Source organism: Pleurodeles waltl, chromosome 2_2, assembly GCF_031143425.1.
Source record: "Pleurodeles waltl isolate 20211129_DDA chromosome 2_2, aPleWal1.hap1.20221129, whole genome shotgun sequence".
Taxonomy (NCBI): Eukaryota; Metazoa; Chordata; class Amphibia; order Caudata; family Salamandridae; genus Pleurodeles; species Pleurodeles waltl.
The window spans coordinates 1,122,016,126-1,122,037,935 of record NC_090439.1 but is presented as its reverse complement, the minus strand read 5'-3'; the positions used below and the strand labels follow the sequence as shown (position 1 = coordinate 1,122,037,935).

At 45.2% G+C, this 21,810-nt stretch overlaps 1 protein-coding gene across 1 annotated transcript in view; it reads left to right on the top strand.

Annotated features, from left to right (window-relative positions):
- LOC138278537 (nmrA-like family domain-containing protein 1) overlaps positions 1-21,559 on the top strand; it is a 43,283-nt gene extending 21,724 nt beyond the window's left edge. The window contains exons 2-3 of the mRNA XM_069219258.1: positions 11,286-11,524; positions 21,371-21,559. Coding sequence (XP_069075359.1) covers positions 11,286-11,524; positions 21,371-21,559 — 428 coding nt within the window. The remainder of the gene's footprint in view (positions 1-11,285; positions 11,525-21,370) is intronic.
- The last annotated feature ends 251 nt before the right edge of the window (positions 21,560-21,810 follow it).

Below are 21,810 nucleotides of genomic sequence, written 5' to 3'. Positions count from 1 at the left end.
TGGACTCTGTGCACAGCCTGGGCCCTGCCAGGGCAGGACCCAAACATGTTGGTCAGTACCACCTCTTCTCCAAGGGAGGACATGCGCACGCACTTCCCCCATCCATACAGGGGGATAGTGCCCATGGCCCACAGCCACTAGTAGAGGACCAGGCCACCCTTAAGTGGTGAACCCCTGCCCGAACAGGGTACACCCTTGTATACCCGCCCTGCCTTCCGCCTACCACCAGCCCCGGTGTTGGGAACCTCCGCGGGAGGCATAAGGAAGCTCAGAGTTGGCCCTTGCATCAGGACGACCACCCTGAGCGCAGGCGCACTATGGCCCCTGCAGGCCTCTTCCATAGGCCTAGAACATGGTTAACAGGGTCTTCTAGGTGGTTGCACACCCAGTGTACGCCCCCCTAGTAGCCAGGGCCGTACCCACACGGGTATGTGGTATACCTGTTTCACAGGGCCCTCCTGGGTGCAGCACCTCAACCATGGCTCTACCCGCCGCTTCCTATCATAGGTAGGATGGGCGTGCCCACTTTCCGACTACCAGACTGTGGGGAGGTGCCCAGAGGCCTAAAGTCACACACAGCGAGTCAGCAAAGACTGGGAGAAAAAAAGCAAAATGTTTCAGGAAAATTCCCTCAGCAGAGTCATGTCCAACAGGAAGGATTAGTTGGACAAGCACACTTTATTTTGTTTACAGGGTTGTTTTAATTGTTAACTCACTAGCAACCTGGAAAATTATTTAACGCGGCACCTCATTGCCTAAACAGAGCATCTCCGGTGTCAGAAAAATCTAAGCTTCCATCAAAGGCCACTTACTGGTTTTGAGAATGCTGAAAGTGCACTGATAGCTTAGAATGTGAAACTATAGCCATAGAGAAGACCTGGCAGAAAAGAAACAAAAGAGGCCACTTTTTTAGGGTTGAGCCTGCAAGTGCATGTGCTAGCGCATGTGTCTTACTTGCAAGACTTGTTGTGTATAGTAAAGGGCTGCGAGCCCGCCTGTCGCTTACTATTTTTTGGCTTGTGTGGGACTGCTTTACAGCCTCATAATTCGTCACTGCAGGCCTGGCATTATTTCCGTTCCTCTGAGTGGAGTAGGGACCAAGCACTGATTGTTTCAAGTTACTCAATGCCCATCCGCTGCTCCTGACGTGATTGAGGTACTACTTTTCTCTTTTTTGACTTCTAGTGCACTGTAACCAGGCATGAGACTGTCAAAAACGCACCCAACAAGACAAACAAAATTGCAAAGTTTTATTTTTCATAGCTAACTTTCTTTTATTTTGCCAAGTTGTGTTTTCTCACTTTGCACTCATGTTTTCTTTGTTTTTGCTCGTGGACGCTGTTCTTAAAAGATGACAATTATGTTGTTCTAAATATTGAAAATAGACATTGTGCAACTTCTGAACTAATGCTTTAACTCATAATCGTGCAGTATACCTCCCAATCCATCCCACTCCAATCCACCCCACTACAATCCACCCCACCTCATGCCACACCAATTCTCCCCACACCAATCCACTCCAACCCACCCCACTTCAATCTTCCCAACCCACACCAATCTAATCTGCCCCACTCCAATCCAAAGCAATTTACACCGCTCCCAAATAATCTGCCTCACTCCTATGTAAAACAATCTACCCCAATCCAATCCAAAACAATATGCCCCACTCCCATCTACCCTACTGCAATCTTCCCCACTCCAACCCAAAACAGACCTCCCCACTCCAGTTCAAATGAATCTGCCCCACTCCAATCTGCCCAATCCAAAACAATCTGCCCCACTGCAATCTGCTGCACTTCAATCCAAAACAATTTGCCCCACTCCAGTCTGCCCCACTGCATTTCAAAACAGTCTGCCCCACTCCAGTCCACCACACTCCAATCTGTCAACTTTAATCCAAAACAATCTGCCCCACTCCAATGCGCCCCACTACAATCTACCCCACTCCAAAACAATCTGTCCCACTGAAATCCACCCCACTCCAATATGCCCCATTCCTATCCAAAACAATATGCCCCATTCCTATCCAAAACAATATGCCCGACTCCCATGTACCCCACTCCATTCCACAACAGTCTGCCCCACTCCTATCCAAAACAATTTGGCCCACTCCAAACTGCCCAATCTAAAACATTCTGCTCCACTGCAATCTGCGGGACTCCAGTCCAAAACAAACTGCCCTACTGCTGTCCAAAAATATCTGCCCCACTTTGATCTACCCACTCCAATCCAAACAATATGCCCCAATCCAAATTCACCAGACCCCAATCCAAATTCACCACACTTCCATCCAATCCATCCACACCAACCCAGTCAAATCCACCCCACTCCAATTCAATCCACCCCACTGCTATCCACCCTAAATACAATCTGCCCACATTAATCCACAACAATCTGCCCCACTCCAATTTGCCCCACTCCAATCTGCCCCACTCCACTCCAATCCAAAACAATATGTCCCATTCCAAACCAAAACAAAATGCCCCACTTTCATCTGAAGCATTGTGCCCCACTCCAATTCAATCTGCCCCACTCTAATCTTTCCAATCCAGAACACTCTGCACCACTCCAATCTGCCCAATCCAAAAAAATCTGCCGCACTCCAGTCTGCCACACTGCAATCCAGAACAATTTGCCCCTTTCCAAACCATCTCAATCCAATCCAACCCCCTCCATTGCAATACAACCCACACCACTCCTACCCAATTCACCCACTCAAATCCACCCCACTCCTTTCAAGTCCACTGCTACCCAGTCCACCTCACTCCAATCCACCCACACCATCCCAATCCATCCCACTCCAATACAATCCCCTTTAATCCGCCCACTCTAGTCCAATCCAGTCCACATTAATCCACCCCACTCAAAACCAGTCCACCAATGTCCAATTAATCCACCCACACCAACCCAATCCACCCATTTCAATTCAATCCACTCATTCCAATCCAATCCACCTCACTCCAATCCAATCCACCCTAATCCACCCCATCCAATCCACTCCACCCCATCCAATTCACTCCACCCCATTCCAATCCACTCCACTCAATTGCACCCCACCCCACTTCACCCCACCCCAATCTGATTACCCCAATCCAATCTACCCAACCCCTATCCAATCCACCCCACTCAGTCCACCACACTTAATCCACCCCACCCTCCCTAATCCACTCCACCCCACCATAATCCATCCCATTCAATCCACTCCACCCCACTCAGTCCAATCCTCCCCACTCAGTCCAATCCTCCCCACTCCACTCAAATCCAATCCACCCGACCCCGATCCAATTCACCCCACTCAGTCCAGTCCTCCCCACCCTATTCTGATCCACCCCACTCTAATCCAATTCACCCCACTCCACCCTACCCCTCCAGTTCACCCCATTTTTGTCCACTCCACCCCACTTCAATCCACCTCACTCCTCCCCAATCCACCCCCCCCATTCCAGTTCAATCCACTCACTCCAATCCAGTCCAATCCAATCCACCCCATGCTATTCCAATCCACCCCAATCCAATCCACCCTACCCCAATATAACCCAGTTCAGTCCATCTCCCTCTAATCTAATCCATCCAATGAACTCCAATCCACCTGACGTCAATGCAATCCACCCCACTCCATCCACCTCACTCCAATCCACCCCAGTCATATCCAGCACACTCCACTCACCCCAATCCAGTCCACTCCATGCCAACCCAATCTACCCTACTCCAGTCCAATTCACCCCATCCAATACAGTGAATCCAATCACCCCACCCAAATCCACCCCACTTCAATCCAATCTAATCCACCCCACTCCAATTCCCAAATCCAGTCCAGTCCACCCCACCCCAGCCCCATCACTCCTATCCAAATCACCCACCCCATCCAATCTAATACACCCCCCTCAAATCCATCCCAGTCCAATCCACCTCACCCCATTTCAATCCACCCCACACCAATCCATCCCTCTCTACCCCAGTCCAATCCACCCCATTCTACTCAAATCCACCCCTCTACTCCAGTCCAATCCACCTCATTACCTCAATCCACTCCAAACAACTCCACCCCATTTCACTCTACAACACTCTCTGCCATTAAACCACTGAATTCTACACCCTCTTCTCAAGTCTACAACACTCTATTCCACTCTATGGGTCTCCAACAAATCCACTCTACACCACTCTACTCCCCCACTCCATGCCGCTAACTTTTAGCCATACTGGACAGCAGCCAAACTGGTGTACAACATGGCAAAACACATTGCCAAAGCCAATAGCTTTTGTATAGGCAAGACCTTTAGGCTGTGCCAATGCTTGTTTTTATTTAGCTTTCGTCTGTACAGCTTCTTGGTCTGTGCTTGTGAAATATCTTGTAATGAAAGAAAAATCCCACCGGCCCTCCCATTCATGCAGTTGTGAGGCCAGTGGCCGCACTGGTTTCGCTGGGGCAATTAGTCATTGACAGCTGTTTTCTGTAGTTTTTATTTGAACTTCATGCAGGCCAGCCCTAGTGCAATTTAATACTCTGTGCACAGCTATGACAAGCGGTAGTCTGCTTCCCTCGAAGGACAAATGACTATATAGTGTTTTTTTTACATGTTTTACAGCCAACATGGCTTAAAGTAAAATAAAAAAAATAAAAAAAACAAGCATTTGCAGTGCAATAGGTCTCACATTAGCAAGAGTTAGAGCTGTTGGTGTTGTAAATGATAATGACAACCTTGCATTTGGGACCTTATAAATATTTAGCCATGCAGCACATTAAACCTTTATCAGAATGGTCTGAACTGCCCCTACAGAGCACCACAGTAAAAAAATCTTTTGGAAGAAATATGGTCATGTAACCATATATTCAGCCTCTAGAGGGCATAATCACATAAAAAAGAATGATAAAGAACATTGCAGTGTAACTATATGATCAGCCCCTTGAGGGCATAGTCCTAGCAGGCCTTTTAAATGTCATTTAACTATGGAGTCAGTTGCACAAGGGTGCAGTGCTGCAGGTCATTACTAGATGTCCTTGTAGAGTCAACAGCAGCAGGTGCAATACCACGGCCGTGGCTTGATGACCCTGTGGAGCCTACTGGGTTAGTAGTGCCTTAGGGCAATTATCATCCTTCAGCCCTTGGAGAGCATAGTGCATTACACATTTGCAGGCCGAGCAAGGATGTCAGAATAATATTACAAAAAAGGCCCTTATAACACAAAATCCCATCAGCGGTAAAAACAAAAGTTCCAACTATAAGCGAGTTTAAATATGCATTGAATGGTGGAAGAGGTTATGATTTTTGGGCCCCATCTCACCTAGTGTGACCCACAAGATGGCCTGGACAGAAAGAGCACATAGTTCGGAATGTTTTGGTGGTGGTCCCATTGTCCTAGGACCCCTACAGGGTGAGTTATGGGCAACAATGTGTTGTAAAAGGAATGCCTGCAAAGCACTATGTGTTGAGCTTCCCTGAGTGCAGTGAAAATTGTAGTATCGGCTCTCCCACTGTGTGGAGAGAGCTGCTGTTGAGAATTCATTCCTGGGTCGATTTCATGCTATATAAAGCCCAAAAAAATTACAAAACGCACGCACAACACAACTGCTTGTAATTACTGATTATGTAAAGTAAGGACTAAGTGAAGGGCAAACACTGAAAACGAACCATGTGTGAACATGAGTGCTTACTGACAAAGACGAGAGGCAGGAAACAATGAAAAATAGTCCGTCCAAGCAACAGAAAAACATTCCAGGCGTAATTAAACTCTACTTGGCCAGTGCTCCTCAACCAAGTACAGGAAGTGACGTATCGGCTGCCAAACCAGTTAGGAGGCAGGAAAACAAGAGCAACACTGCCTTATACCTATGGTAAGCGGCAGGCAGCTGCAGGCGGGAGCAAGTCCTGTGTTCCATCCAACAGGTCTTGCAGACAGCGCATGCGAGCTGTCTAGGCTCGACCTAAACAAAAATCTAACACTATGATGCGGCCAGCATTAACTGCGTCATTGCGCTTTTTTTTCTTTTCCCCTGAGGCCATGTTGCAGCTCGTGCTGCTGTATAACATGGTAAAAAAAACACATTGACAATGCCTGATCGATCTCGCTTAGGCTTTGCCAATGCTTGTTTGTAGCATTATACCTATGCTCCACTCTCAGCACCTGTGTCAGTCACACAATGCACCATACCCCGGGTTTACAAATATTTCCTACAATGCAGTTCAGCACGCGAAGCAAAGGGAGAGAGCAGAACTGCGCTATATATTAAAAGAAATGGTCAGTTCTGCTGTCTCCCTGCACCGGTGCTCACTGACTGCCTAGCGCCAACACAGGCCCCCTCGCACCATCGTGCAGGATGCTTGCCTTATGGTTAGAGTAGTTTTTGAGCAGGAAAGGGCACCTTCCCACACAAAAATAACCTTGGAGGCGTTTTCGTCTCCGTATGTGTGCTGCAGAATGCACGCACAGAGCCACGCGCCACCACGAGTAATACGGATAGACAGCCTCTCTACATAATGGGACATTTCTAAACGTTAGTAGCCAATTTAATGAAAATCGATTTACTGACCTCAGATTGATGAAAGGCGGAGATGGTGTTGGAGGAACTAAATTTGTGACATGTCAGTCAGAGAAGTAATCAGCAACGAGTCTTTATCTCACTGAGCCATCACGATGGAGAAGTGACTTACCACTGACACCTTCTGTAACCTTCTGAAACTTGCCAAGGTCAATTCTTCCTTCCATCCTTCCAAGGTTGGTAAATTGAGTTCTATTCCTTCTGGTAATATTAACACCTGTTATTTACAGTGCTTAGAAATGTGGTACAATGCACTAGCAAAAAACAAACTATCATTTATTATTCTTAGAGGAACATTTCATTTACTGATCCATCTTACTGGAGTATATGAGCAGCACCTGCACGTATACACAGGGCCCCCACCATGTTTGTACATGCTACAGCCCTGCATGTGTGAGCACTCACAGACCCGAGACCAGCTGCTCACTTAGCAGCCATGTTGTGAAATCCCAGTCCAGAAAGCTCTTTAACTACAACAGTGTCTACCAAAGACACCGAGAGCCAGAAAATAAGCCAGGTGACCTCAGACTGTGTGCCAGCCCGCAGCACGTGACTGTGTGTGCACGAGAGGGCCGGAAGAAGGAAGTAGAGTGGGGAAGGGGGAGAAAGCAGATTAGAGAGCAAGAAATACTGCAGGGGGGCAGGGAACAAGGGGGGAGAGGCTCGGGGAAGGGGGGCAGATGCAGGAGGAACCTGTACACAACCTGCTCTTCTCCAGCCATGATGATGCCTTAAACTTTTTATACCCTGCGAGCCCTGTCTCCTCCTCTTGATAGACCTCTCCGTGGCATTGGACGTCGTACACCACAATATACTCCTTGATACCATGCAAAACATGCAGGTTCCTATCATCTCTGTAACCAGAAAATGAAAGTTCACGTAGACAACCACTGCTTTCCCTCTTAAACCATGCCCAGTCAGTGCTTAATTTGGGCCGGTGGTTGCAGGTGCCGGGCACTGGCAATCACCCTTTGGGATATTGACGCACCTTTCATCATCAGACTTTAATACAGAGCAAGAGGTAGAAGGCAGAACAGGCAGGAAGGGAGAGAAAGGAAGGAAAACAGTGACAAAGGGAGAAAGGAGGAAGAGAAATATAGGAAAACAAGTAGAAAGACATGCAGCAGGGAAAAAAAGAACCAGCAGTAGTGAGATAAAGAGACAAAGTCTAGGGTGGAGGAGAGAGGCGTGAGCTGGAATGAAGACAATGGCCTTGGTGTTCAGCAGCAGTCAGTGGCAGGCTCCCAAACCTTGGTTCTCTGTACACTAGTATTGTTAGTATTATTAATAATATTGATAGTTTTATTGATGTTGATGATGATAATTGTGTAATAATATTAATTGATAATTTGTACATGGTAATTATTCTTGTTATTATTATTGTTAATAATAAAATATAATTTATTATTGTTAACACCACTACTAATAATAATGTTATTATTATCACAAGTGAAGCACTGTTAATGCCAACACGGGGTCTGTCGTAAGGTAAACTCTGTTAAAGGCGTGTCACTTCTTACCATAAGCCTAGAACAAATGCAGTCTTGGATGTCGCAACACATGTGCAGTCTAAACCACTTCAAACAACACGTTTGCAGTTCCCCCTCTCATGAAAACTCATGACACACCTGCTTCAAAAGGTAGGCTTTGGGATTCAACCAAGAATCTGGACTCCATTTGTTAAAACATAGTAAAATCTCTTGCAAAGACAACAAAATCTTAAAAAGTGACTTAAAGCCTGCCGATTACTTACATTAACTTACCATGGGTTGGCTCCCACATCACTTGTGTTCCGTTGCTTCCTATTGGTCAGTGCCTCCTCCTGCCTCTGGCTTCCTTCTTGGCTTCAGGTCTTGTCCTTGCCATGGAGCATGGACCAAGTACTGTTTCCAGTGTTTTTCCACTGGTACACAGGCTTCTGCAGGTACTTTTTAAAAATGTATTTAAATTCCTGCATGCAGTCCCTCTCCTTTACCCCACCCTCTGTGGTGTCATTCTCCCCATCGCCGTTGTTCCACCCAGACCTCAACGCTGTCCTCCAGCTCTTCAATGTGTTTCCCATCCTCCTCCCTCGAGCTGCTTGACTCCCCTAAACCCTTCCCCCGCTCTGTTTTTTTTTAAACATGTCACACAGCTGCAAGGGCTGCTGTGCAACATGGCTGTAAAAAAAGCAGCCGTTAGTGCTTTTTTAAACTTGTTAACTATACAGCAGCTGTGCTCCTTGGTGTCAACACAGCCAGGATTTGTGCTGCGGCCTACAAAGTGATCTTTGGGCTGCTTCTGCTCTGCCTGGCAGCATAATACGGCCTTCCTGCTCTACTCTCGGGGAAATGTATTAAACAAATCTCATGGAAATTAGTGCATGAATTACTGCGGAGGGGCAGATAAGATTCTTCCTGTTTTGCTAAGCAATGGCAGTATTTTGCAAGCCTCTTGAGCTGCTGTAGGGTGTGAGCATTTTGACAACAGTCATTAAAAAAGTAGCCCACACAGCTGCCCCACCTCTACCCCGTTCCCTCCTCTAATGGCTGCGCCATGGCTTAGCAAGAAAAACAAGAAGAATCTTATCTGCCCCTCGTCTATCTGCATTTAAGAATAAATAAGCTGACAGAAGAAATGTTGCAAAAGTGAAACGACTTGCTGAGTAACCAAGAGTGACTTGGCGAGCCGGCCCGCCTCAGACGCCCCTGGAAAGTCAGGGAAGGAACTAGCAGGATGACGCTCCTTTTACCCATGTGGGATCTCCGAGAGCAAAGGAGACAAACACCCGTCTCAAGAAGCCTGCGGAGCAGTTCCTCCCCCTTCTCCAATGGTTGCACCTGCAGAACCCGAGGCAGCAATGGAGGTGCAGAGCGGCCCCTGGGGATTGCAGGCTATGTTTGGCCCTGAATTTCCCTACTCCCAATAAAGCGCTCGGTGAGGCTGGTGCCTGTGTTATTTTTGTTTTTTTTTTAAACAAGAAAAATTATAACGGAACAGTTAGTGCTCTGATACATAGAAGGCAAGCTTCACACTCCTAAAACTCCAGTTAGACGAGATGGGATTCAGAGCGCCGACTTCAGACAACAGAAGCTAAATAAAAAATGAGTGCGCAAAAACTGAGACACATTGGTGATAGCAAAAGGATCCATGTAGCAGGGGCAGTCTCCAGGGCGGGAATAAAACAGCCAAAAGGTGGGACAAATGTAAGTATTCACCAACGAAACGAAAGAATTTCAAAAGGCACACGAAACAACCAATAAAAAGTGGTGGGCGTGTTCAAAGCCCACAGAGGGAATACAGTATTTCTCGCAAGACAGTGCATCCGCGTTGCCTAGGCTCAACCTAAAAAACATGAAACTTTCTTGTAGTGAGGGGAGCGTTTAAACACAAAAATCTGAGAGCGTAACAGGGGAAGAGAGAGGAGAAATGGTTATACAGACTTCCCTTTCACTGTGCGATTTGGGGAGAACTTACCCTGCTATCTTATCTAATCTCCAACTTGTTTTTCAAAACCTTGACTTCAACAATGCTGAAAGACAAATTAAACTTAATTTAGCTCTATCTACAGTCAACAGGAAGACTGACCCGCTGCCCCTTTATTTATGGCCCTCTATTTATGGTCATCAAACCCACATCTTCTGCCCTGATCAAACACAAAGATTTGTAAAGCAATAATGGCTATATTCATCGGTTATTTGCAGATAGCCATCTTCTGAAACTGCTGTTTCTAAGCACACATGATTATTTACCCATTTTACGGAACAAGTTCAGTAAGTGAAATCCACTACCCACATTGGTCCTTGCTTTTAACTTATTCACTATTTTCCTACACTGCTCTGGAGCACTCCTCAAGTACTTGTGTCCTTCATCTGCTCCCTTAATCGAGCCCTACATTTTCCTTTTTATCTAAGTACTTGACTAGAGTGAGTGTCTTTTACAGCAGCCTCCCTCATGTAGTCGTCCGTGTTGTTTTGCCCTTTATGTTCTTTGCCCATCCTCCCCGTCTGTGTTGTTGCTTTCCCTTCATGCTGCCCATTTTCTTGGCTGCCTCAACCCTCTATCTGTGTTGTTGTTTACCTCCATCCACTGTCATTATAGTTGCTCTCTCGCCAATCCCCTGCCACACACCTGCTATCTGTGTAGTTTCTTGCCTCCTACTACTGTCTTTGTTGTTGGTTGCCCCCACCCACAGCGTGTGTTGTTGGTTGCCCCACCCAATGCCTGTGTTGTTGCCCTCCCTCCCACCCCACCTGCTGTCTGTGTTGATGCCCTCCCTCCTGCTGTCTGTGTTGTTGCTCTCTCTCTGTTGAATTGGCAGGAATATCTCCATTTGAAAAATTATATATGTGGATTTGTATGATATTACCATCTCGACTATCTTCTAACTACCAAAAATATATGGTTTAATACATATTGCATAATTCTTTCTTTCCAGATTTTCTTTTATAGGTTTACTTCTAAGAGTTAATGTGTGGTGCCCTTGCACATGGTTCTCTAGACTGTGCCACCATCATCTGCCTCTGTTACTTTCTCTCTGTGTCCGCACCATTACACCACAGTTCGTTGATGGGCTGTTTTCCTGCCACTTTCTGTTGTATCTGCAGGCATTCTCCTCTAGTTTTCTCTACCACAGGACCAAAATTCCACATTTTAAATGTTCTGTTCTTTGTGGTATTGTTTTTGGGCTTTAGAGTGGGTCCCTTTACTACTGAAAATCTATTGTAACACCCAAGTTGCTTTCCCTGCACCCTGCCTGTACTCCTAGGTGCTCAAGGTGGGTCTGTTGCACGAGCCCTGCTGGGGAAGCCTGACTTTGCGGTGAGAGCCGCCACTCGAGATGTTAAGCGACCATCCTCGCTGGCCCTCTGTGACCTGGGAGCCACAGTAGTGCAAGGAGACCTGGACAGCGAGAAGAGTGTGGAGGAGGTCATGGGCGGAGCTCATGGGGTGTTCCTGGTGACCAACTTCTACGAAGGCTTCAGCAAAGAGAAAGAAATCCGGCAGGTGAGAAGAGAATGTCTGTCGTCGGTTGTCATATAAGGTACCTCCTTGCAATGATTGTACTACTGAATATCAACACCAACAATATTGTGGCATACTGATATCAAGAACAGAGTATCGAGGGACAAAATATTGAAAGGTAAGTACATATAGGAAAGTATAGATCTACTATTCTTAACTCCTCATCTATGTACCTTGAAGATATATGTACTGCATAGGTGGAGTTATGTATAGAAGATCTAGACTTATTTACTTGTTGATAAACCATTTTCAATATTCTGTGCCATTGATATTGTTGATTCGATATGCAGGGGACACACCCCTTTCTTCTGATGTACCATTTCCCAGGTTCATTTAAACTTCTTAAAATAAGTACCCGGTGTTTTGAGGGTGGGGGGAATCGAACCCAGTCTAACTCAGAAATATATGCAGACATTTTCTTTGAAAGTTTACCTTTTGCAGAGTTTTTCTATGTTAAATGGCTTTGTGCAGAAAAAAAACACTATTTTCTGTGATGTATGTCTTTATGCAAAACAATTTAGTTGGTATTACATAAGGGTGCATGCAACATAAGTTGTTGCAAAAGTCATGTTATTAATGCTTTAGATATAGGGCGAAAAACCTTTAAACCTCATCTGAAGTTGCCAAGTTTTTCCTAAAACTTCGATAAGGATAAAAAAACCTTTGCGCGCACACATTTATTTTTCAGATGCATTGTCATCATGGTGAGTGTCGGCAAACTGGGATGACAAATGTAGCCAGGCAGTACAGCAGCTCAGATGCTTTGCAGTTGCACTAATTTTTGAAAAAGTGCTATGATGCAGCAAAGGCCCTTTTTTTTTTTTTTTTTTTTAAGTGCATTAGCTCTGGATGCATCATAGTACTTTGAATATAATTTTTAGCTATGCTGCACAGCAGCCACATGCTATACAGCATGACCACAAATCATTGCCAAAGTCAGCAATTCATATACTGTACAGCAGGACCAAAAAGCAATGGCAGAGCCAAAACTCTCAAAGGCTAGACCTCTTGGCTTTGCCAATGCTTGTTATGTTGTAGTACAAAACCCCTTTCATTCTGAGCAAATCAGTTGTTTTGACATTTGTAAAAAAAAAAAAAAAAAAAAAAAAAAAAATCACATAAAGAAAGCAATTCTGCCCATGTCGATGTCTTACTGAAAAGATATTTGGAAGCAGGTAACATGTTATCACAATAAAAGCAGATAACATGTGTTGTCATAAGAAACACCTATTTCCAAGGAGAAAAGGGCTTCTTTGAAGTGTGTGTGGTACAGTAAAAAAAACAGTTACCAATGGCAAGAAGTAGAAGAAGTACAACAGCAAATAAAAAATAACAGTAGTACCTCAATCACAGCACGATCAGTGGAAGGAAAACAATCAAGCTGAAACAACCAGTACTTGGTCCATGCTCCATCTGAAAGAAGAATAAGTGAAGCCAGCATGCACTGGCCAATTAGAAGGTAGTAAATAAGAGTTACAGTGAAGCCAACAAATGTCAAGCAGTGGGCGGGCTGTAAGCCCTTTGTTGTGGCAATGATTGAAAAGCTCGCTGTGGGCAGACTTTGATTCCGAGTCTTGGACATAGATAGGCACATAATGGGTGCCCCCTTTGGGTCACGGTGGCAGCTGCACTCATGCATAACCTCAGCACTCCTTGTACTATTTGACCAGCGAAATGTAATTTACAAAAAGGAGAATTCTCAGTTTTGCAAATGGATTGTCAAGATCTGCAGAGCAGGAACCCCAAGTCTGTCGTCTCAGGTGGGTTTACATCCTGTTATATTGCAAGTTGAAACTTGCAAGGATTGTGCCACGTCTAGGCCCGGGTGAAACTTCAGTTCCGCTTGTGAAAGCTACTGAAATTAGGAATCTTGCTTCATCCAAAATTTCTTGAAATATGACATTATGAGATCATCCTAATTTTTTTTCACCAATGGGAGACTAATTTATTCAGAAAACGTCTCAAGAGAATGATAAAATCAGAGCCAGCAGCTTGTTTCTGCTTGAACCAGTTTCCTGCTGGTATCTGGTTTGACTTTTGCACACCAGGTATGTCCTCACATACAAAAGATACCCGCAAACAATGCTTCATGTAACTTAGTGTTATTTTTCTTAATTAAAAAAAATACACAATTTTATCCACCCTTAGCCACATCCAATTAGAAGAAGCCAGAGTTGGCATGCATCTTTGCGTTGTTCTATTTCTATTGCTTTTCAGGTTCTGTTGCTGTGTCCAGTTTGGTGTAAGCTGAGTACTTGATTTGCACAGTAGAAGGCTGTAGTGTGGTCTTTGTTGGTAGAGTTGGTGATGTGTGTGAGGAGCACCGGGTACTCCAATCTTGTTAATGAGCCTTAACATTGGGTTTATGGGGGAGGTAGGGGTAATGAGTGGGAAAGGAGAGCAGGGTGGGGTGGGAACAAGAAACGCGAGGTGACAGAGGAAACAGAGGAGTTCTCAAGAAATTCCATCCTTTCTCCAAGTTAAAACACTATCAGCCAGCCAGCAGGTAGGGGAAGTGTCATTTTAGGATTTGGAGTGGGTACAGGTAGCAGCAGCCAGTCAGCAGGGGAGGTATAGGGTGTCTGGCATAGGGTGAAAGCATCTGCTACCTGGTAGGCGGGTGAGGCCCTGCAGGCTTCTGAGGAGTGGGAGACCCGCAGGCCTGCAAAGATGTGCAGGTGAAGACTCCAAAACCACCCACAACTGAATGATGACTGATTTAAAACAAGCATCAGAAAAGCCAACAGGTCTCGCCTCTGGGGCCAGCTGGAAAACACATGCAGAGTGCTTAAACAGAAAGATAAGCATTAGCCAAGCCAATAGGTCTCACCTATACAAGAGCTATTGGCTTAGCCAATGTGTTTTAGACATGTTGTATAACAGCATGGCTACTGTTCAGCATGACTAGAGGTTAGTGGCATAGTGGAGAGTAGCATGGAGTAGAGTAGTGAAGAGTGGAGTAGAGTGTCATGGAGTATCGTCGAGTGTTAAGGAACTCCATTGTCCTGTCATTGAGTGGAGGGGCACAGAGTGGAGTATAGTGTCATAGAATGGAGTGTTGTAGAGTTGAATAGAGTAGTGTCGTAGAGTGGAGCCGCATACAATGGAGTAGATTTGTGGATTGAGGTAGAGTGGAGTAGAGTGTTGTAGAGTGTAGTGTAGTAGAGTGTCATAGTGTGGGTGGATGAAAGTAGAGTGTCAGAGTGGAGTAAATTAGAGTGTCATAGAATGGAGAGGTGAAGAGTGGAGTAAAGTGGAATGGAGTGTCATGAAGTGTCGTAGAGTGGAATAGAGTAGGGTAGACAGTCCATGAGTGGGTTAAAGTAGAGTGTCATAGAGTGGAGAACCATAGAGTGGAATAAAGTAGCGTAGAGTGGCGTAGCACAGAGTGGAGTAAAGTGTCATAGAATGGAGTGGCATAGAGTGAAATAAAGTGGCATTGAGTGTCTTAGAGTGGCATAGAGTGTTGTGGAGTAGAGTGGCATGGATTTGTGTGGTGGAGTGGAGCGGCATGGATTTTAGTGTGGTGGAGTGGAGCGTGGTGGAGTGTCGAAGCAGTGTGGGGGAGGATGTTGTAGAGTGGAATGGCTGAGAGTGGAGTATTGGTGGTGTACTATTACATACAACACATTTTTAATTGACTATTACATTTGCACATACAGTTTTACTGATAAAAGTATGTAACGCTCAAACGATGTGTGGAACAGGCATCACCTAGTGTACTGATTTTTTTTTATCGTATTAAAATATTTGTTTCCACCATACTTCATGATCACAAAAAATTTGCTTTATTTGTGATTTTCTAATTCTGAAATATTTTGAAATATTTGCACTGGTCATTTAGACATTGCATTTTGTTGAATGCTAGAATTAAACATTTCTTTCTCAATACCCAACAAGATTGTCACATAAATCCTCTCACTTTGAAGTCAGAGAAAGAAAAGTAAACACCAAGCTCCCTCAGAAGACAGAGCCTGGCATTTGACCTCTGTCTTTGAATGCACATCACATTTTACAGTATAAGATCAACATCTAAAGGCATGTTTAGAAAAAGTGGGCTCTAGTGGAAGAATACAAGGAGCACAATGGTGAACAGGCTGTGCACCCCAGGAGGGACGTAGACATGCTGGAGAACCTAAAATAAATAAAGTAATCAATGGAAAGCCAGTAAATGTGAGCTACAAACCACAAAGCCAATGGTAAGCAATGAGTAGAATGCATCTCCAGGAAAGCTTTCAGAATACCCACAAAAAGTATTTTTTCAACCAGACAGCTGAGCTGTCTGGTAGACTTCGAGCTATAAAAGTAGTTCCTAAAGCGAGCAGCAGAGGGACATAGCGGTGGGTGAGCCACTAAACTGACAGGGAGAGCAGAGCCAAGACGAGGTCTGGCTCAGAACTTAGAGCCCTTGCAAGAGCCGAGCCCTGAAAATGTTTGCTATGTAAATCACATAAAATATAATGAAGTCTCTTCAAAATCCAAAAGTGTGTGTTTCTTAACATTTGGAAGCTTTGACATTAATATTTCACATTACTGTACTGAACTTAAAAGTGATAGTTTTTAAAAATGAACCATTGGTGAACTAAGAGGCAAGGCAATTGTTATGTAAACCCTGTATGTGGCCCGATTATTATATGGCAACATTATAGTCTAGTAAATCAAACACATAGGTTTTTGTATCACTGGTGCTCTGAATTCACGTTTGAACGTCATGCGTAATGAAGAAAAAGAGTTTTGGTGAAATAAATGATTTGCCTAACGATCTCCTGCACCTCGGGGCTGTCTTCATTCCAGCAATTCAGGAAGGACTCAAGACCTAGCCTTTCCAATGAACAGATCACCACGACGCGGTTAGCAACTCCAGCGCCTTGAGACTCTCATGGGTGATTTGCTGCGCTTTATAAATCCTTGATTGATTGATCTAAGATCACATAATTTAGATGGGGAAGCAGTGATACGTCCATGTTTTCTGCTTCCTACAAATCAGCCAGTAAACCCACATCATTTGTCTTTCCTTATGTTAAAGTTTTGTTTATACCCTTCATGCATTTTTCTACAGTTTTGTGTAGACCAAACTCTTTGTATGAGCTCCTGGTTACATTACACAAAGTCACCATTTATTGTTTATACGGTTGGGAAGATGAACTAATTTGCCCAGAAACAATGGATGTTGAGACAACTCAAACCTGATTCTCTAGGACCAAATACAGCAGCCGGGGTTGTAAAACCACAAATTCGGAAGAGTCAGTAGCACTTATTTGAAATGCACTTCATACTTACATGAGGAAAATTCAGTGCCTTCTCTGTTAGGGCCCTCTTTAATGGGTACAATTCTTTTTCAATATTTCTTTATTGGTTTTAGGATCTTAGATAGCATATGTACAAAACATATAGTGTGGCAAAGGTACAGTACTTAGCAGGTACTTGTGTTCTCAGTGACCATAAGATGTAAGCATCCTATACTTGTGGGTGATGTCTAGATGTGGAACAACAAGCACCATAAGTTGCTAACATTGATGCCAAAGGCAGTACACATCACATCTCATGGGCTGCTATAACCTAGTGGAATGAACTAGAAATATAAACCATAGCATGTGTGGAACTGTTCACCTGGGGACGGGATTAGGAAGGGTGTATAGGAGTCCTGGAAGATACACCAAGAGTGGACATGCCTTAGTGCAAGTGTCGCCCATTGTTTGAGCAAGCAGGGTCCCACCTGACCCCTAAGTGGGCCTTGAACCCACAGGCACTGTCCCCTGTGGGATGTATCGTGGGCATTGAGTGTGTGGAGGGTGATTGTCACACGTCCACTGCACAAGGCGGTGTGGGGGCTGCCTGCCAGTCTGGTGTTGTGGGTGAGAGAGCTCGCCTGGACCCAGTGTCCCCCAGCGCCTGTTGCTTCACCAATACACCAGATCACAAGTCAGAGAGCCACCGCCTTACGAGGGAGGGTGTGGTAGATTTCCAGGACAAGGCTTTCCTTCGTTTTGCTAGCACCATCGTGAGGTCCACGGATTTGTTGATTGGTTTGCGTGCTGCCGTTCAGGCACTGATGCCTGATAAACAGTGCTGCTGTCCTTGCGGAAAAGGGTGCCCAGAGCGTCTGTGAGAAAGCCTGTCATCTCATCCCAGTAGGGGGAAGTTTCGGGCAGTCCCACACCATGTGTATGAAGTCAGCCGCAGAAGTTTGGCAGTGGGGGCACATGTCTGCTGCTCCCGGGTACACGTGTGTCACACTTTTAGGGGTCAGGTATGTGTGGTGCAGATAAGTGAACTGTGTGTATTTGAACCTAGCAATCGTTGAAACACGTTTTGCTGCGCTCACACATTGTGACCATTGTTTGTCTGTCAGTGGTGTCGCTAGGCCGTTTCCTAGTAAGCTCGTGTCTGGTGCAAGGGGATGTCCCTTTCGGAACGTGTAGTGTTATATAATTGCATTATGGACTTATGGGAAGTCCCGTGTGACGGCAGGACCTGGAGCACCATGGTGGGCTCCGGCTCGTCTTCTGTTTTTTGCAGAAATCTCGTAAGAGTATCATAAAGAAGGAAGGCGCCCTGTGGTGTCCCATATTCATCTACCAGGCATTGGAATGTGCTGATAATCTTATCGGTGAACAGGTGTCCCCAGGCCGTCAGCCCCCCTTAGACCACGCATTCGCATCAGCTTGCGTCTGCAGGTCCCCGCACACCGGCAACACCCACAGGGGAAGCGCTGATGAGTATGGGGGCAGTTATGTTTCCCAGTTACATAAGAAGGTCCATCAGGACTTGGCCGCCCTTATCAAGGTGGTTCCCCTATTTCCAGGTATCTCCACGTCGGGTCCCAGTAACTATTGTAGTGTAGTGTCCATTGGTGTCAGTCCATTCCCCATGGGTCCCATTTCTGACATGTTTTGGCCTGCAAGGCATCTTATAGGTCATTGGAGTTGGGCAGCTGCATAGCAGTACTCATAATTCGGGGCACCTAGTCCGCCCCTTTCAGTTGGTGAGTATAGTTTGGTTAAGGCCACTCTACATCTGCCTTTGCCCCATATCAACGTGATAAGGAGTGGGCGGAGGTCCGTGAAAATTTTGCTGATAATAACACCGGTAGGGCAGAGAAAAGCATAATACCCTGGGGAGGGTGAGCATCTTGGATATGGCGATTCTACCCACTGGCGAGAGCGGAAGGGATATCCAAAATGGAAGAGGAGCTTTTGCGCTCCTGATGGCTCTACCCACATTGCCATCCGCTGTCTGTGGTGGAGTGGTACACACAGACCCCCAAATACTTAATAGAATCGTACTCCCAGGGGAGCAGGGTGCGTTATAGCCCCCTCTTCTTAGGTTCAGTTAAGGCTGTCATCAGGAATAGGTGGGACGTATCCCAGTTCACCCTCAGACCGGATGCCTCGCCGAATCCCTGCAGTAGATCCATAGGTTGAGGGAGCACCGTGGCATCCTCTCTAAGGTATCCCAGTGCATCCTCTGCATAGAGTGAGAAGATATGTCATTGGCCCAGTCCATAGCGCGTGCACGGAGTGTGCAGGCTAGGGGCTCCATTTCTAGTGCAAAAATAATAGGGGACAGGGGGCACCACTGCCGAGGCAAACAGCAGCTCGTGCGGACTTCAGGCAGGCGCTACAGTGCCACAACAGACCCTAATGTGTCCAGGTGGGATGGTTGGGGCACAGGATAAGGTCCAAGCAGATGCACCGTGGCACAGCAGTCCCGCAAAGTTTCCGAGACACACGTATTCTATGTGGAGAATAATCTGCATTCCGCTCATGAATGCTCTCACTTTGAAGTCAGCCAAATGCATATTAAACACCAGGCTCCCTCAGAAGACAGTGCCTGACATTTGACCTCAGTCTTTGAATGCAAAGTAAATGTGACAAGATAGGAACAAGATTTACAGGCCTGTTTACAGATAGGGAGCACTTGGAAGGAAACTGTAACTAAGGTTTTGGCATGGCAGGGATGAAGTGAACCTGACGAGCCTAACCTAGCAAATGAAAAGCAAGAAAACATGAGTTACAAGCCACAAAGCCAAAGACAAGCAACAGGCAGAATGCATTCCCAGGTCAACTTCTGAAACTCCCCAAGATGTCTTTTGCATACCAGGCAACTGCACTCTCTGGTAGGCTGTGACACAACCCTAAAAAGTAGCTGCACCATTTTGTAGGTGGCGCTTACATGGTGCACGCTTGCATGGTGTGCGCACCTACACAATGCTGTGGCTTGCCACATCATAGGGTTTTTCCTTATTTATTTATGGCGCACAGCATTGGGGATGCTGTACAGCATCGCTAAAGAAAATTGACAAAGTCAATAGGTCTCAAAGGCAAGACCTACTGGCTTTGGCAGTGCTTGTTAGGTTGAGCGTAAGCATTCAACCTCTTGTATACTTAAGGATACTTCTGAGGGCTTCTAGCTATTTCATTTGTTAGTTTAAGTGTCATTCAAAAAATCTTGCTTGCTAGTGGTCTGTTGTGCTTTTTTATCCCTCCTCTTTAGGGTCGAGCCTGCGCTAGCATACGCTTGCGCATGCGTATCGCTTGCGAGACGCTGTAGTAGTTAGAAAAGGGCTCGGAGCCCCGTCCATGTCACGTCAGTGTATTTCATTGGTTTGTGGGCTTGCCTTTTAAAATCTGCTTGCTTTCATTAGTGGAAGGCATGCATACGTCCTGCCTTTTCCGGTGGTTAGCCCTCCTCGATCGCAGCGACCAAGTACTGAAAACATACGAGGCTCGCTGTTTTCCGTCTGGTTTGTGGACTCTTTTTTCGCAGCGCGATCTCGCTTGGCAGAAGTTGAACATTTGCATGACATCGACCCTGTAACATAGTTAATTGCACTTTTGCCAGTTACGTAGATAATTGCACTTTTGCCGATACGTTTCACTACGCGTGAACTGTAGCAGCGCGATCATGCTCTTTTTTTTCCATTTAATGAGGCAAGAAAAGTCGGGTTGGGAGTTTACAACTGCTAATAGCTCTAATTGGAGAAATGCGAGACCCGTTGCATTGCAAATGCTTGTTCTGTTTGGAAGCAGGGATCAACTACGGTATAATTACACTGTGTTGTGTTTGTTTGGTCTTTGTGGGACTTTTTTTCCTTGGTTTTCTGCTTGTGTTTGCCAAAGCTGCCTTTTTTCTTTGCAGAGCATTTTTTTTGCTTTCAGCTTATCTTCACTGTAACATTGCTTCAGACAACAGGTTTGTAAATTATGTTGTTATCTGAAAGCTGTACGAGGAGCTGAATTGCGAACGAGTGTATGTAAATGGGTTAAAGAGGCCCAGGATCGCTTCAGCATTACACAGCTCCAGTATTCCTTATTTGTGTATTTACTTACAGAAGCCGCAAGTTTTAGAGGAGAGCTTTTGGTAACAGCACGATTCATTTACAAATGAATCACTGCTGAAAATGCAAGCGTAATATTATTCCTGCAGAAAGTGAATTTGAATTACAAATTAATGTTTACCTACAATACGGAAACATATATCGGAGTAAGTGTGATTTGTACTGCTTAGGTGATAGTAAAGATAAACTATCCGCCCAGTGTTGAGTGAGTTTCCTTCAGACAGTGAATCAGAAGGCTGCACGAGTGAGCTACATTGCTAATGAGTGGCTCTATATGTATTAAAGAGACCTGAAATGCCTTTAGTACTAGCAGGTTTTACGATTTCTGTTGAAAGAAATTATGGGAAGGGAATATAAAAACATATGTTAATAAATAAAGCAATGGCTGATGTCCACAAAACAGTGCTTAATTTGAGGCGGTGTTTTTTTTTTGCGTGGCATCCGTACTTATTTTTGAAGTTTGCCACTTATTTATTTGCATCACTCAGTTACTGCGAGCTAAAGATGCACATGGGAAAGACGGAGGAGGAGAGAAAAAAATGTCACGAAGGGAGAACATAGAAAGCTGCTCGATTGAGCTGAATTGGCAAGGAGTGGCTGTAAATGGGTTAAAGAGACCCGAGATCGCTTCAGCATTACACAGCTTCAGTACTCCCTGCTCGCATGTTAAGTTGTAGCAGCCGTGAGTTTCAGAGGAGAGCTTTGGGCACCAGCACATTTTTATTTACAAATTAAGCACTACCAAAAATGCAATAGTAATAATATTCCTGCATAAATTTAATTTAAATTAGAAAGGAAGGTTTTCCTACAGTATAGAAACATATATCTGAGTGACTGTGATTCCTATTGCTTTGGTTATACTGAACATAAACCATCCGCCCAGTGTCGAGAGTGTGTTCCTTTCAGGCTGTGAAGCCGATGTCTGCAT